The sequence below is a fragment of the Acinonyx jubatus genome, chromosome E2 (genome assembly GCF_027475565.1).
Source record: "Acinonyx jubatus isolate Ajub_Pintada_27869175 chromosome E2, VMU_Ajub_asm_v1.0, whole genome shotgun sequence".
NCBI classification, from domain to species: Eukaryota; Metazoa; Chordata; class Mammalia; order Carnivora; family Felidae; genus Acinonyx; species Acinonyx jubatus.
In genome coordinates this window covers 36,523,371-36,539,488 of record NC_069396.1, presented here as the reverse complement: position 1 = coordinate 36,539,488, position 16,118 = coordinate 36,523,371, and the positions used below count along the sequence as shown (strand labels likewise).

Below are 16,118 nucleotides of genomic sequence, written 5' to 3'. Positions count from 1 at the left end.
CCTATCACTGCTCGAGGAGGAGTCTTGGGGACTGGGGATGGGGGAATGGAGTAGAAGGGACACGATGATGTTTTTTACCACATGAATATTTTCATCATGTGCATTTATTAGAGTCATTTTCTTCTTTAAAGCTGAGGTTGGTTATCAGTGAAAAAGGGGGAGGTCACCTCTCCCCTACAGGCCAGACTCACAGGACAGCTGCAGGAAGGAAGCAAGGAGCTACTGGAGAGGGGCATCCTCTGGAAGAAGGTGAGGGGCAGGGAGAGGAAGGGGCCAGCAGGGTGAGCTCTGGCCTGGCTGCAGATGAGGAAGGAAGGCAAACCCTGCAGCCTTTCCCCTGAAAGCCTCACTGCTGACAGAGTCCAGCACAGCCTCCTGCGGACCTCAGCTTATCTCTTGCCAGAGGCTGGTGGATAACAGCAGGGATCTGAGATGGTGGCTCCAGGCCGTCTGAGTGTTGCTAAGTGGCTGACTCTTAGCTGTTCCCAAACAGAATGTTGCTTCTATACACCTCACACATACACAAACACCCCCACCCCAGCCAAACTTCCATTAGCCAGCAGGTTTGATTATGCAATCTTTGGGAACAGTCCTCCCAGAAATGCCATACTCCACCCCCAGGCTCCGGCTTCTTCATAGCCTGTGTCCCCTAGGGGTCATTGTCAACACTCATCTTCGAACAAGCAGCTGCACACTCTGCCCACTCTGGGACACAGCACAAGGTTGGGGACAGGAAGGTGAGGATTCTAAAAGGGGGTTCTAATAGGTAAGCTGGCTCCCACCTGTTTCCTACTCCAGGTGTGAAGGACAAAAGGGAGCAAAAAGAAGTTACTAGAATGTCCAATAAGCTTCACTGCCCTCCTCTCCCTAATGGCCCATTTCCCCCCACTAGGTGTTCTGACACTGGCCAAGGCCCCACAGACCTCACCGAGGCACTGCCTCTTCCTTTCCCTGGGAAGAGCAGCCAGTCAGTGACCTGTGTGAAAATCCACCTATGAGCTCTCAGGTTCACCCTCTTCTTTCTCCATCCACATGTCATGCAGGTGGCACAGGAAGAGAACAACAGCTCCTGCTGCTCCTAAGACTAGCTGCCTGGCCAGTGTCCCCACCAGAGTCACTGGGGTCTCCCTTTCAGCCAGAAGGGTTACTGGGATAGGGAAGCAAGAACCAACCTCTGAAGAGCCATCAGCCAGGCTTCCTTTCCTCCAAGGGACACTCCCTTGCATGATGAAATCCATCACCTTCGAGTTCTGGAACACAGCCCCCACCAAAGCTATGGCCTTGTCCACGGCCATGACCATCCTGAATAGGGCTTCAAGCCTGGCACCATGCTGGGCAGCATCCTGCCGCACATTCCTCACCAGCTCCAGGACCTCTGGCCACCCAGCCTGTGCGTCAGCTGGAGGAGTATGGTCAGCCCCACCTGGGCCCAGGATGTGAGAGGCCTCCAGGCGGTGTAGGCCCTGCTCCAGGTGGCCCATGCCTTGGTACACACACTGCAATTTCTCCGTGACATCTTCCTGGAAATGCAAGAGTTTGTCAACCTTCTCGTTTAGCACATTAAGCTTTTTGTCCATGGTTGTTAAGCAGGCCTTGCCTGACACCAGCAGCCCCCAGGTCTCCACACCCTCCTTGGAGGCTTCAGACATCCTGAAGCAAGCTTGATAAGGACGAGGAATCAGAAAATCCACAGACTCCTAGTTTTCACTTGGGCAGTGATATCTGGAAGTTTCATTGTTCTTGGTAGCTAACAGCCTCGCCCCACAGCGCCTGGGTTGTTTAGGGAGCCCAGAGGACCAGACTCTCTCTGAGCCTTGCTTATCTCCCACTCTGCTGTGGCTATGAGTGATAGGCTGGGTTTGGCAAGGCCCTTCTCTTTGGGGCCCCTTTGACATCATGGCAGCATTTAACATTCCTCTCTGAGAGGGTGCTGATAGGCAAATATTTTAAGAATCTATCCAAGGCAGGCAGGAGTTTGGATAGTTGACTAAAGGTTAGAAGAAAGGGGGTCCTTTAGGTAATGAACCAGAAAGCTGGACTTTACAAGGGGTCCAGGGATCCTAGGGTAGACCTTTAGAGGCCCAAAACACTGAGGAGCAGATGGTATCATACTTGCCACAAACACATTGAATTCATGATGGAAAGCAAAACCAAAAATAAATGTGAAGTCATTCTGATTTTGGCCATGATAAAAATTTTGATGCTTCCACAAATTAAAACCAATTTTTGGTGCTACTACTTTGAAGATGCCCCAAATATGTGTTTAAGCTGCCTTTGGGGTGAATTGGCAGATCCTTCCCCACAATGGGCCCTCAGTCACTAGCCACTTGTACCTAAAAATAGAAGTAAGGGAAAATGGCCTAGGCTACTTGCCAAGTGCCATTCTTCAGGTCAAGTTCCTCACAGAGCCCTTTGGAAAACACCCACCAGTGGTGCCCCCCCCCCACCCCTGCTCCTCCAGCATTGACCATGTAGGCATCAGGCACCCAATCTCTATACCCTAGAACAAACATAGTAGCAGCCTAGAGAGCAAGTGGGCCTGTGTTTCCTGTAGTTTCCAAACATTTTAGCCTCAAAACCCTTGGTTTGAATACAGAAGCATCAATAAATAAAGCAAAGGAGATGCTCAGGCTGACACTGAGGTGGGGTGTTAGGAGCCACCAGAGAGTCCCTAAGCTGCCAGGGAACGATTGACTGACACCATTTTATTCCAGGCCCTCCTAGGGAGAAAGCAAAGGGTGAGAGAATTTGTCCAAGGTTGCCCCAACATGGGGTATCCTGAGGCTAGCTAAGCTGTAGCCAATGCTGGCCCCAGGGAGGGCCTTTGTAGTGTCCTGCTACACTTCCTCCTCTGGAATAAAAGCAATCATGTGGATAAACTTTGACCTGGAAACCTGACATCTAAAAGCACCTTTAGATCATTTTGCTATTTTAAGCTATGGGTGAGCTTGCTACACAAGTACAGCTTGACCACAAACCCCCTCACTACCGGACCCTCCATCGGGATAGCTGCCCTAAGCAGCCAGTATAGAAATTCAGACCCATTTCTGGAGAGCACAGGCCTGGGTGTCATTGGTAGAAATATCAGGAACATGCTCATAAAAATGCTAGTCTGTTATAGCACTGTGATTTAAAGCAAACATACAAACTCTTCTTGGGAAAAGAAGTTTGGGGAATGTTGTGCCCCAGCTCCTCTTGGGGATTCAAGATGTGCCTCAGCAGGATCTCATCTGCTACAGAAAGAAACCAGCACCTGACCAGGGAATCACCCCTTCCTCTACACTTACCACCTCATACTTCTCTGTGGAGCTAGGGGTCCCTGGATCACACTTAGGGAAGCGGCTACCCAGAGAAATCTCTGCATCTAACACCAGCCCAACACCTGTCCGACAGCAGGTATGGATAATCTCTGTGGGATGCAGTCCCCACCAGTCTAAAGAGACAAACCCAGCTTCTAGGAGGGGTTGACCGAGCCGAATTTACAAAAGCTGGAGGAGCATGCTTTTCAGGCATTCCTCATCCAAAGACAATCTTGTAAGTAAGTACTACGAAGCATTGTGATTTATAAGGCTAGAAGGTTTATTAACTCCAGGAGGGAGTTTCCACCAATGTGCACCACAGGCCACTGCTGCGGGGATCTTTGGAGCAGCCTACATCCTTGGCTTAATAAAACCTGGAAACATTGCTAAGCGAAATTAGTCAGAGAAAGACAAATATCATATGACTTCACTCATATGAGGAATTTAAGATACAAAACAGATGAACATAAGGGAAGGGAAGCAAAAATAACATAAAAACTGGGAGGAGGACAAAACATAAGAGACTCTTAAATATAAAGAACAAACAGAGGGTTGCTGGAAGGGTTGCAGGAGGGGGGATGGGCTAAAAGGGTAAGGGGCATTAAGGAATCTACTCTTGAAATCATTGCCGCACTATATGCTAACTAATTTGGATATAAATTTGAATATTAAAAATTAAAAAAAAAAACCCTGGAAACCTATCTTGAAAGTCCATTTGAACCCAAAGGAAAACAAAATGTCCCAGACAGATGTCTATATCAAAAGCTAACTATTTAAATTACAAAAGGATTTACCCCTAGGTCTCCCTTAAGCAGCAAGTAATTGCAAGGCAGCTGGTTCACTAGAAATGTGGCTGCTGCATCCTCTACTGTTTCAGAACCAGCTCGTTGTTCCCTGGGGTCAGAACAGTCCTTGGACTTGCCTTAATCCTCAGGTGCACCAACATGCCTGGCAGGTTGTGGGTATTCAACACAAACGTATGGAAGAAATGAATTAAGGGGGCTCCAGCTGTGCAGGAGGCTGGGCTGAGCATCAGGAGACTTATGGAAGGAGCAGCAGCTGGGGTTTTCCACAACAAACAAGTGCAGGGTAAGATGCCTTGACAATTCCCAGCAGTAAGCTCTGGGGCCTCATGGGAAAAAACTTGGAATATGCCGACAGGTGAATTCCTTGAGGGTTCTTTGATGAAAAAGAGCAGCCAGGAGGACTAGTTTGAATACCTGTCATTTCTCTGCCTTGAGGAGAAATGAGATCTGTGAGGGCTGACGCACAGCTTCTCTCCAACTCTCCCTGATGTACAGGGCACAGCAAGAGCCTTGGGCAATTCTTTATGGGTAATGGCACCCGCCCAGGAGAGAAGGGGGCCATTCCATCCCTCAAGTCAAATCAACACAGACCAGAGAAGAGACAGCCATGCTGATTGGGTACAGAGTAGTAAATCCAGTGACACTTCATCTTTCCTGGGTAAGGACAGGACAGCTGATCCACTCCCAGAAAAACATAGACTGACCTCTGTTTGTCATAGGCTGGGGTCAACGTGCACTGAACCCAAGACTCTTCCCTGGCCTTTCTGGTGACAGCCAGCTTTCCCTGTACAACCCCTGTGGACCCTGAGACCCCAAGTAGAATAAGAAGGGAGGAGAAATGCAAGGCTAAGGAGTCCATTCCAAAGTAGTGGCTCTCCTCCTTCCCCACTTCTGCATAGAACAGGCATGGCCAGGAGAGCCCCCACCCTCCATGGAGATCAGAGGTCTGTTTCTGGAGAAACTCAATAGTCCATAATACAATAGCTCTATGTACTGGCACTGGAGGTTCCTGGGAGCTTCTCATCTGATCATCCTCAACAAAGCCAGCCAGTCCACAAGCCTCAACCACTCAGCCAGTTTTTTGTGCCTTACTCTGAAATATGCACAGATAAAAAAAAATATCACCAGGTATTCAAAGAAAGCCCCAAGGTGAAAAGGGGAGCACCCCAAAACAGAAATGTAATCATGGAGGAAACAGAGAAAACAAGAAACAGAAGAAAGTTTCAAAAAGGCTCTCATTAGTTGCCACAGAAAAGTATGAAACGCAATTCCATCCATTAAAAAAGAAGACGGTGTTATGGGGAAAGAACAGGCATAGAATAGAAGAGCAGTCTTGGAAATTAAAAATACAAATGTTAAAATTTTATTTTTTTTAAGTTGATTTATTTATTTTGAGAGGCTGGGGAGGGATAGAAAGAGACAGAGAATTCCAAGGAGGCTCCACACTGTCAGGGTGGAGCCCAACTGGGGGCTCGAACCCACGAATCATCAGATCATGACCTGAGCCACAATCAAGAGTCAGATGCTTAACTAAATGAGCCATCCAGGCACCCCATGAATGTTAGCATTTTAAAATCCAGTATGGAGATGAAAAAAATGAAGTTAAGATAATATCCCAAAAAGGAGAATTAAAAGATGAAGAGCCCTATGTAGAGATAGAAAAGATAAGAGTAGATAATGGATCCAGCCCCATATCTAGTTAACTGGAATTTCAGGAGAAATGAAAGAGGGTAGGAATTTATCAAAGAAATACTACAGTCATCATGCAATTTTTGAACACAGAGATAAAGAGATTATAAAAGCTCCCCAAAATGTGAAAGAAAAAAATCATGTGCCAAAGAACCAGAATCAGGATGACATCAGACTTCTCGTTCTAAAACAACTGGACACTGGAACAGACTGAATGTAGTATATTCTAGATTAGAAATTTGAAGACACTGCACATCGTCAAAGGACAGAAGGAAGCATTTTTAAGACTTGCAGAGATGTGGGGCACCTAGGTGGCTCAGTCAGTTAAGCCTCTGACTGTTGATTTCAGTCATGATCTCACCTTTGTGAGACTGAGCCTCCTCTTTGGCTCCTCACTGAGTGCAGAGCCTGCTTGGGATTCATTCTCTCTCCCTCTGCCCCTCCCCTTCCCATGCACACGCGCGCGCTCTCTCTCTCTCTCTCTCTCAAGATAAATAAATAAACATTAAAAGGAAAAAAAAAAGACTTTCAGAGATGTAAACAATTTAAGCACCTTTTGAAAGAAGGACATTAAAGTACATGATTGATTTTTTTAGTGAATACTATTTGCATAATATTGTTCACACTATTATGCTGTAATGACGTCAACACTTTGCAAAGTTAAAACAGTGATGTTGTAAGGATGGGGGAGGGGAAGTGGGAAAGTGACAAAGCTGAATCATTTCTCTTAATAGGAAACGCACAGACAACGCACAAAATTGACAAGGAGGAAAGTGGAGGCAAATACCAGGAGAAACCACTGAAAGACTCCCCTGTGTTTGCTGCTGGGAAGCAGGAAGGGAAGTAGGTTTTGCAGAGCTCAGGGTACAACATGTACAACGTGTCCGATACTTTGCAGATGTGTATGGTCATAACAAGCGTTGCAGCACACCGCAGTGAGGGCTCTAGCGAGGGTCTTGTAATGAAATCAAATATGACAGCTTTCTCAGAGATGGAGGCCACGTAGCTTGAGAAAAGGTATGCTTTTCTACTTCACAGAAAAGTGCCCCCTGGCCAGCTGCATAGCTGAAACTTAACCTCTCTGAATGCAGCTTTCCTCACCTGTAAGGGGGTGCAGGACAGTGCAGTAAGCACAGGGCTGTTTGAGTATTCATGTAAGTGAAACATTTTGCACCATACCTGGCACGCGGTAAGTCCATGAAAACTTTGGAGATTACAACTCACACCCCCCACCCATCCCTGCTCCAGATGGTCAGCCAACAGGACAGCAGTGTGTCCAGCCACCTCATTGTGGGGTGGTAGGAGGGAAAGGAGTTATCTCCCCAGTCCTAAATCAGCTCCCACAGGTACCAGCCCACCCAGGCCATCTCCCTTGTATGCACAATTAGCTGATGTGCACTCAAAAAGTGCAAACCTGTCCTCCATTAAGCAGAGCTTATTCAGGAAAGGAAATCGGATATGAAACAGAACCCCAGAAAGTCTCACAGGTTCAACTCGGACAATTTAGGGGTTAGCAGCCACCAGGCCTTGTCTGCCCGCTACACCCTTAGTTGAGGAGGCCCAAGCTGATCATCCCTGGGCCGTATCCATCAACCAGAGCTTCCTGCTGACCGTGCTTCTTGGTCCAAGAGGACCTACGTCTGGGGGATAATTGTCACCAAGGCTTCCTTAGTCGCATGACCCTAACAATTGTCCCTCAGACTCCTACTTCAAAGCAGACCGGCCTGGAGCGCCCTTACCGCAAATATCTGGATGTAATCTGACGCCCGCTGCTGGCCTCTGGCGCTGGAGCCGTGAAGTGCCTGAGTGGGGCACAGAGTCCCCTTCCTGCGGCTGCACCCGTTGTGCCAACTCACTGTTTACTCTGCCTGGAGATGCCCAACCGCCCCGGGAGTGCTGGGAATGAGGTGGGCTGGCCAGCCAGGATGATTTCTCTAGAACTCAGGCAGCAGTGATAAGCCTGGCATTTCCGCTTATCTCTGACCCTGCCCCAGGCCCCAGAGGCATCCAGAGGCTTCGCTCTGTTATCTGGTTTGCTGGGTGGTATCTGCTTCCTGGGGGGCCTACTTCCTGCATCACTTAATGAAGTGTCCAGCTGTGAAACAAACACCGTGTGGTCTGAGGAGGGAGGAAAGAAGGGAGGGAGCCTAGGGCAGAACTGACCTGATTTCAAAACCCAGGATCCTGGTGCAAGGGGCCCAGGAGAGGAGCTGGGAATCACTCCCTGATTCAGGCAGCTCTCCAGGACAGAAGAAAGGTCCAATTAGCCAGAGTAGGGGAACCTTCTTTTCTTCGCAGGGGCTGCTTACACCCTGGCTGGGAGTCTGGTTAGTTATCTCCAGGCTGAGAGGGTCTACCTGTTCCCTCTTTGAGTAAAACTATTCAGGAAGCAACAAAGACATGCAGAGCCCCAGAGACTGGAACTGCAGTGAGGGAGAAGGCATGACCTACTCCTGCTGCATGAGGTCAGTGTTCTCATTTTGTAGATGGAGAATCTGAAGCCATGAGAGGGGAAGGGACTTTCTGAAGGTCATATAGTAAGTTAATGGCAAAAACAGGACCAGATAGCAAAACTGTTGCCCTCAGAGTAGCCATGGAACTCTGGCCCCACGATGTGGGTGTAAGAGGGATATATACGTTCATGTGCGTGCACGTGTGTGTGTGTGTGTGTGTGTAGACAAGATTAGGCTCTGCTCCACAGGCTTGGCTCTGACAGTTGTCTGGGTAGATGAGGAGGGGGCAAAGGGTCTGGGACCCCCAGATACAATATTGGTTGCTTATTTTTTCATAGAAAAATGTCTACAATGGTCTCAGAAAGATAGTAAAGCTACCCAGAAAGATAGTAAAACAACAGCCACAGTCCTGCCAAGATGAATCTAGGAACTAGGCTTGGGAATAAAACCAAAGTCAAGCTGGACTCTCTGAAGAAGCAGAGAGGGAAATGACAGCTACATGGAAACCTGGCCTGAGCTTGGGAAGTCCCCTGCCAGCTCTCAGGTGGCTAGTGGATTGCCCCCAGGATGTCACTCTCTTCCATGGTCAGCATTCCAACCCCTGCAGGAAGCTTTTCTTTTAGTCAATTCTTTTCCCCCATGCCTAGTGAAAATTGTTCCCGGACTAATCAGATGGAACCAGTCTGAAAATACTAGAGAAGAACAAAAAAGCACTCACAGAAGCCAAATCCAGACCAACAGCCTTCATTCCTTCATTCCTTCATTCCTTCATTCATTCAACACTTACCAAGCAACACCTGTTAGGGAGTAATGAAAGCACTAATATTTTCTGAGCACATCTATGTGTCCAGCACTGTGCTACAACTTTGCATAAATTACCTTTTGCACCTCAATAATTATAAAAGGAAGGGACTATTATCCCCACTTCACAGACAAGTAAACTGAGGCTTGGAGTAATAAAGCCACTTTCCAAAGTCAGAGTAAGACCCTATAATATAAATGCCAGCAGCCAGACTCCGAGTCAGCTTACAACTGAAAGGAATCTAACTAAAACATCTTCTATCTAGAACCTGACTTTGTCTCTGGGGAGCTGCATTTGCCAACTGCCAGTTCAAAAACACAATTATATGTGCAAGTTAGAATCAGGCCAACCCGTTTCATACCAACACATTGCATTGCTGGCCCTTCTACCAGCTCACACAGGGAAGATATCTCCCCTTGCAAAATACTTTGACATGTGCTCACATTTACATTTTTTTGAGGTGGATGGATTACGTTCCCCATTTTCCCCAGTCAGAGACTGGGGCTCACAGTGAGAGTTTATGCAATGCTGGGACTTGGACCTGGCTCTATAGCTCTAGGGCCTGTGTTTGCAGCAGTGGGCAGAGTTTCTAAACCTCTCTCCCTCCCCCACCTCATCACTTTGGGACCCTGACTCAACTGGCCTGACTGAAAAGAGTCAGAGAAGGGGGTGTAGGCTTTTGATATGAGCTCACTTTTCTGAGCCTTATCAAAGTTAGACCTGTGGTAAGCAATCAGTGGCAATATCTTATTTAAACCCCTTGATTGTGCTAACCCTTGTGAGCTCAGAACTCTCTATGTGCCGTGGGAAACTCAGAAAGTCTGGGCAGGAGCAAAGTTAACTCCTTGGAACAACAGAGAAAATGAGGTAGTCACTAACTCCTAGACTCAAAGGCTGTGGGGGCAAGGGAGCAAAATTGTAAGATATATCAGAGTTTCCAGCCCTACCATATCTGATAAAAAGAATTCCTTCTTCATCTGCTTAGATTCTCTCTTCTCAGTCTATCCCTACCCTCTGAAGAGAGCCTGGTTTCAGGATTTTTTGTGTCAAATCCAAAGAAAGGATGGTAAGATGGGGCCTGAGGACTGGAAGAGAGGATTTGGCTGAGCTAGGGAGCAAAGTGCCAAGAGTACGGAAGGAAAGAAGAGGAGAGACAGATAGTGAGTAGGGACTGGAGTTGCAGAGCAGCAGACCTGGGGCAGTCCCACAATGTGAGAGAATAGGAGAGAAAAGAAAGGAGCATTTGGGGAATCTTGTGCTGCAGGACAGAAATGCTCAGCAGGGATCACAAGTAGGAACGGCATATTAGCTGGGCTCCCATGGCCCAAGTCTCTGCAGAAACTCAGTCATATGGTGTTAACTAATTCAGGTGTAAGAGGGATGCAAAGAACTTAGAAAAAAAATTGGCAAAGAGGGAAGATTTCTTGGAGGAAATGGGACTTGAGTTGAGCCTTGGAAGATGGGTGAGATCTGGGGAGGCCAAAGAAAGGGCAGTTTTTGTAAGGACACAGTGTGAATAGATCTCCAGCTGGAGCCTGGCAGGTGGGAGAGACAGTGCACAGGCTGGTCTCAGGCCAAGAGGTGTGGATGGAAAGTCAGATGATTCAGCAGGCAGGATCTGAAAGAGAGTGGACCCAGAAAATCGGGCAGCAACATTTAGACCCAAAGCAGCAAGATATAGGGATAACAATCCTATGGAATGTTTTTAGGTAGGAAATAACATGATAAAATTAGTGTTTAAGAATGTATGGAATAATTACCTAGGGGTGGGGGGGCACTGACTCAGAGGAGACACAGAGCCACTTCGGAGATGCTGGAGATGTTTTATATCCTGAGTGGTGGTCACATCGGTGTACGCATGTGTGCATACAGGTCTGCTGTGTTCAATAGGCTCTAAGATTTGTACATTGTACTGCAGGTAAGGTATGCCTTAATCAAGTACCGCTAGCACGAAGGGGGGGCGGAGGGGACTAAAGCACCTGATAACAGGGTGCAAATGGATCAGGAGGCAGGATCATCATCTCCACAGAAGCTAAAATCAGCAAGTGTTTACCAGTTCTGGGGTGTAGCTGTTGCCAAAACACAGGAGTGCTAAGGAAGTGGAGTGACATCTGAGAGAACAAGTCTTTGAAAACCAGTGCTGACTGAAGTTCTAAGGTCCCCATCCACCCCCCCAACCCCCAGCACCACCACACATCCCCCCCCCCCCAGCCTCCAGCATACAATAGAAGCAGGACCCCTCCCCTTGGCGGAGACTCTGAGGATCTATGATGTTCTCCTCAGACTCAATAGGTGAAAACCTCACCCCAAAAGCAGGTTGGACAACAGCAGGTCATACATTAGGTCACATGTTTGTCTGAAATATGCATATATACCAATATGGTTAATTGTAGATGATCTTTATTTTCCATATTGCTTTGATATAATTATTCTAAATCTTTTAATGTGTATTATTTGTGTTATTAAACAAGTTTGTTTTTCTATAATAATCAACATTTACCTGGACCCACAGGAATTACTAGAGAGACAATATGCAGCAGAGAGAGGTTTAATTAACCAAGAACAGAGTAATAGACTCCCTTGAGTCCCTAGCTGACAGAAAACAACATTTAATAACCTTATGGGGAGGTCTGAGATCAATTGCTTGGCCTTAAATGAACAGAACGTAGGGAGGTAAAACAGACTCAGAAGGACTCCTCAGATGTAGCAAACCCTAGGGGGGAAGATCAACAAATCCTCTTTGCGCTTCGTTTTTTATACAGATTTTTGGACCCTTCCAACTTGGAACCAAATGTCCCAGACACCACGTGCAACTCAAACTACACAGTAAAATTAACTTGAAAATTTTTTAGAGAGAAGTTGGCAAATGTTTGGGAACAATCCCCAACTACAGCATTCTCAGATGATAGAAGGACCTATCAGCACTAATCACAGCAGTAAGTTTGAAAAAGGTTCTGAAGTCTGAATTATACATGCAGTTCCCCCAAATATGCACAAAGCCAAAGACAAATCCATGCACCTAAAACTGTTAGCTTTTATTGTTGCTTGTTTGTTTTTGATCAGATTCTACAAGTGTTTTCTGGAGGGTCTACATCCCCCTAATGCACCTGCTAAAAGCACAAACACACAGTAAGTTTATCATCTGCACTTACATACCACCTTCCATCCATGGAGCCCCAGTGGTCTGTCAGAAATATTGTTTTCGTGAGTCCCCAGTGAGATGTGTAAATATTGTTGCCTCCATCTTATACCCAGATAAACTTAAATATGTGGGCAGTTAAGTGGCTTGTCAACGGTTATAACCCAAGACAAAATCCTTGCAAGCCGCCCTCTGGTCTCCCTTCCTCCCTTCCTCTGCTGACCGTCCCTTTGAGCTTTCTCGTTGGCCCTGGCTTAAATCATGCATGCAGACCATTGTTTCCCTGGTGATGGAGGTGGCATTCTATTTCATGCCCTGAATCTGGCACAGGGCCCCGGCTTCAACGCATTTAGCCACAAGTGCATCAGCCGTGCGTGAGTGGAGACAGCTTGGCTCCTTGGAAACCTAAGTGGCGTGTGTCAGCTGGCTGCAGCCCACTGAGAGCCACTCCAGGCCATGCTGCTAACTCCTCCATCACTAGCCCAGAACAACCCACAGTGCAGGTGATGACGTCTCTGGGAGCTGGGTGAACAAATGGAAACAGCTCAAAGGCAAATGTTCTGGCCCCGCTCCAGGGCAGCCCTCAGGGAGAAATAATCCATCATTGTTGGGGACCCCAGGCACTTAAGATGGTTCGGCCTGCCCTCTGCTCATTTCCACAGAAAGCACAGCAAATTGTGATGGTTGTTGATTACATTCCTAATAGGCAACTGAGTTTACATTTCCAAGTCCCAGTTAGCAGTCTTTATTCTTATGTTTCATTAATTAATTAATGTGTCCTTGAATGAGCATTCAGAATCCAAGCCAGACAAATAGGAAAGTTGCTGGGGAATCCACCAGGGGACAAGTGACCACCTAAAAAGTGTTTCCCTGATGGTTGCAGTCACTCTTAAAAATTGGGGATGGAGGATTTTTTATGGTCAATAAATGCCATATAACTTTTAAATAATTTCAACTTCTTTGCATCTAAAATGTCTTGTTATCTTACTGGATGGTCATGTGCACCATACGAACTAGAGCCTGGGTTAGTTGCCCTTCCTTCCCATATGTTTCCAAAGCACCCCATACTTGTTCCTATCAGAGCCAATTGGTAATAATAACACTTAATCTCTGTTGAGTGTTTACCTTGTACCAGGCACCCTGTCAGACATTTTGCATTCATTAGTTTTTTCAAGTTCTAGGTATTGCCATTAATGTCCTTATTTTGCAAATCAGGAAACTGGCCTAGAAAGGTCACAAAATCACTATGTTAGTTTCTTATGGCCATAACAAATTACCACAAATTTAGTGACTTCAACCAATAGAAATTTATTGTCTCACAGGTCTGGAGGTCAAAAGTCCAAAACCAGTATCAGTGGACCAAACCAAGGTGTCAGCAGGGCTGTGATTCCTCTGGAGGGTCCAGGGGAAAATCTGTCCTTTGCCTCATCCAGTTTCTAGTAGCTGCTGGCACTTCTTGATTTATGGCCACAATACTTATTCTCTGCCTCCATGATCTCACTGCCTTATCTGCTCCTCCCTGTGTGAGTCAGATCTCCTTCTGCCTCCCTTTTATGATGATATATGTGATTACAGTTAGGGCCCACCTGGATAATTCAGGATAATCTTTGCATCTCAAGGTCCTTCACTTAATCATATCTGTGAAGTCCTTTTCTTCTTCTTCTTCTCCTTCTTCCCCTTCTTCTTCTTCTTCTTCTTCTTCTTCTTCTTCTTCTCTTCTTTTGCCATCTAACATAACATTCATAGGTTACAGGTATTAGAGTGTGAATAACTTTGGGGGGCCATTAGCCAGCCTACAAGTCACTCATCTAGTAGCTAGTGCCTTCAGGTGTCCCTTCCCATAGGCTCATGAGGATTCATCTGTGAAGTGGGGGTTGGAGCCTAGAGATCAAGAGCTCAGGTGCATACATACAAATGCCTGCCTGTAGTTTCAAGCGTAAGCAATTGTAACTCTTGACCTTTTTGTTAAAAGCAGAGTGTAAGCTGGAGTTCTGACCCAACCTTGCAGATGGACACCAGTGAACACCAGGCTTCTATAGATAAAGAAATATGAAAATGAAGAAAAAAGAAAATTCTGCCAGAGAGCCCAAGAAAGTCAATGCTAACCAAACATAGTCGAACTTTCAAAATATTTGTCATGGAACAATATAAAGACCTGCCAGAACTAGCCATGCAAAGGATTTCTGCTCTTCAAAAGTGGAGAATGTGACCTTTCTCCAGAGCGAGTAGGGATCAGGGTCCCCAAAATGTGTATTTTTGTCAATAGATATTCTTATACATTGTTATAAATGGGATTCATCTGGAAATTAACAATCTGGTGGTCCTCTTGATGTTAAATTGATTCCAGTTTCAAGACCTATAACAAAAACATGACCAGTAAAATCAAGAGTTTAGAGCATGGAGAATAAACTAAGAAAAATAGGCAGCAAATAGTAGGAAAAGAACAGTAGAGGGGGAACAAGAACATTTAGAATCTGGGTGTTTGTTATTAGTATGTTTGAAAGATAATGCAAGCTGGCTTGCCTCAATGCTGAGCAAAATAAATGTGATTTGATTCTGATCCATTTATTAGCTGGGATAGGATAACATGAATTTTAACAAAGAAGTTTTAGTGCTGTACTTCTAAATATTGTCATATAGTATGATCTGTTCAACTTGCTATATTTCATTCAATTAGGTTTTTTAGTTTAATCGACTGGGATTCTTTACAGATATCACAAGGGTTTCTCAATTTGGGTAGAAAGTTGAAACAGGAAAGTAATAGATTTTGTCTTTTTAGAAAAAGAAAAACTAAACTACTTAAATGTCAACCAGTAGAGGAAAGAATTATAGCTCCACTTTTCCACTGCCAGAAAAGACATATAGGCAAGTTAAAATTCACATAAAACTGGATCCTACCTAAATTAAAAAGATAAATACCCTGACAACCATACTGATGAACACAGATATGTAAATCCATTAGCAATAGTGGAGGATATACAACCAATTATTAATAACAATTAATTCCTGGGCAGAGAGCAGAATTGGGTTAGGGAAATAAAGAAGGGAATAGCCAATTTCCCTGTATAGTCTACATCCTTTGATATTTGCATTTTTATAAGGAACCTGTTTTTGTATATTACTTGTTTACTTTTTTAAGCAATAAAAGATAAGTTATTTATATTAACGGAAATATCTCAGTAATTTATAGCGGTTTTTGTTAGAAATATTACTTGTGAGATAACAGTAAATGTTTGAGTTTTTTTTTAACCTTTATTAATAAATCAGACATGCTCTCTCTGCCTTGACTCAGTATTAAAGGAACAGAAGTACACAAAGGAATAAACCCATACCTGAGGGAGAATAGGGTAAGGGAGTGTCACGTTAGGATGAGAGAGTGGACACACATCTGGAGGCCAGGAAGTTGATGGGAGAGGGTTCATAGGTAAGGAACATAGTAGAGAGTGGCGCTGTGAGGGCTGCAAAGGAGGGCAGCCAGTCAGCCTGAGGGGACCTGGGCAAGCTCTGACGGTGGATCAACTGTACCCACCTGCTTCCACCACCTCCCAACCCCACCGTAACCCAGTCCCTTGCACACATAACCAGCAAGTGCAGGCAGCTGGCATTTACCCTCAGGCAAAAACAAACAAGTCCCTGACAGTTCTTCTTCAAAGAAATTAAATAATCAGAGGCACCTGGGTGGCTCAATCAGTTAAGCATCTGACTTTGGCTCAGGTCATGATCTCACAGTTCATGAGTTCAAGCCCTGCAACCAGCTCTGTGCTGACAGCTCACAGCCTGGAGACTGTTTCAGATTCTGTGTCCCCTCTCTCTCTGCCCCTCCCCAGCTCATACTCAGTCTGTCCCTCTCTCTCTCAAAAATAAATAAACATTAAAAAAAAGAAATTAAACAATCCATATCAGAGAATCTAAGGTTTTTAGATTCAACAT

At 45.6% G+C, this 16,118-nt stretch overlaps 1 protein-coding gene across 3 annotated transcripts in view; it reads right to left on the bottom strand.

Annotated features, from left to right (window-relative positions):
• MYLK3 (myosin light chain kinase 3) overlaps positions 1–12,396 on the bottom strand; it is a 44,165-nt gene extending 31,769 nt beyond the window's left edge. The window contains exon 1 of one of the 3 annotated variants that reach the window (XM_027044451.2): positions 12,202–12,396. In XM_027044451.2, the coding sequence (XP_026900252.1) occupies positions 12,202–12,219 (18 nt within the window). In that variant the 5' untranslated portion in view covers positions 12,220–12,396. Of the gene's footprint in view, positions 1–1,172; positions 1,844–7,533; positions 7,576–12,201 lie in introns of those variants that run through there. The other 2 variants (XM_027044452.2, XM_015062065.3) reach the window with 2 other exon arrangements.
• Between the last annotated feature and the right edge of the window lie 3,722 nt (positions 12,397–16,118).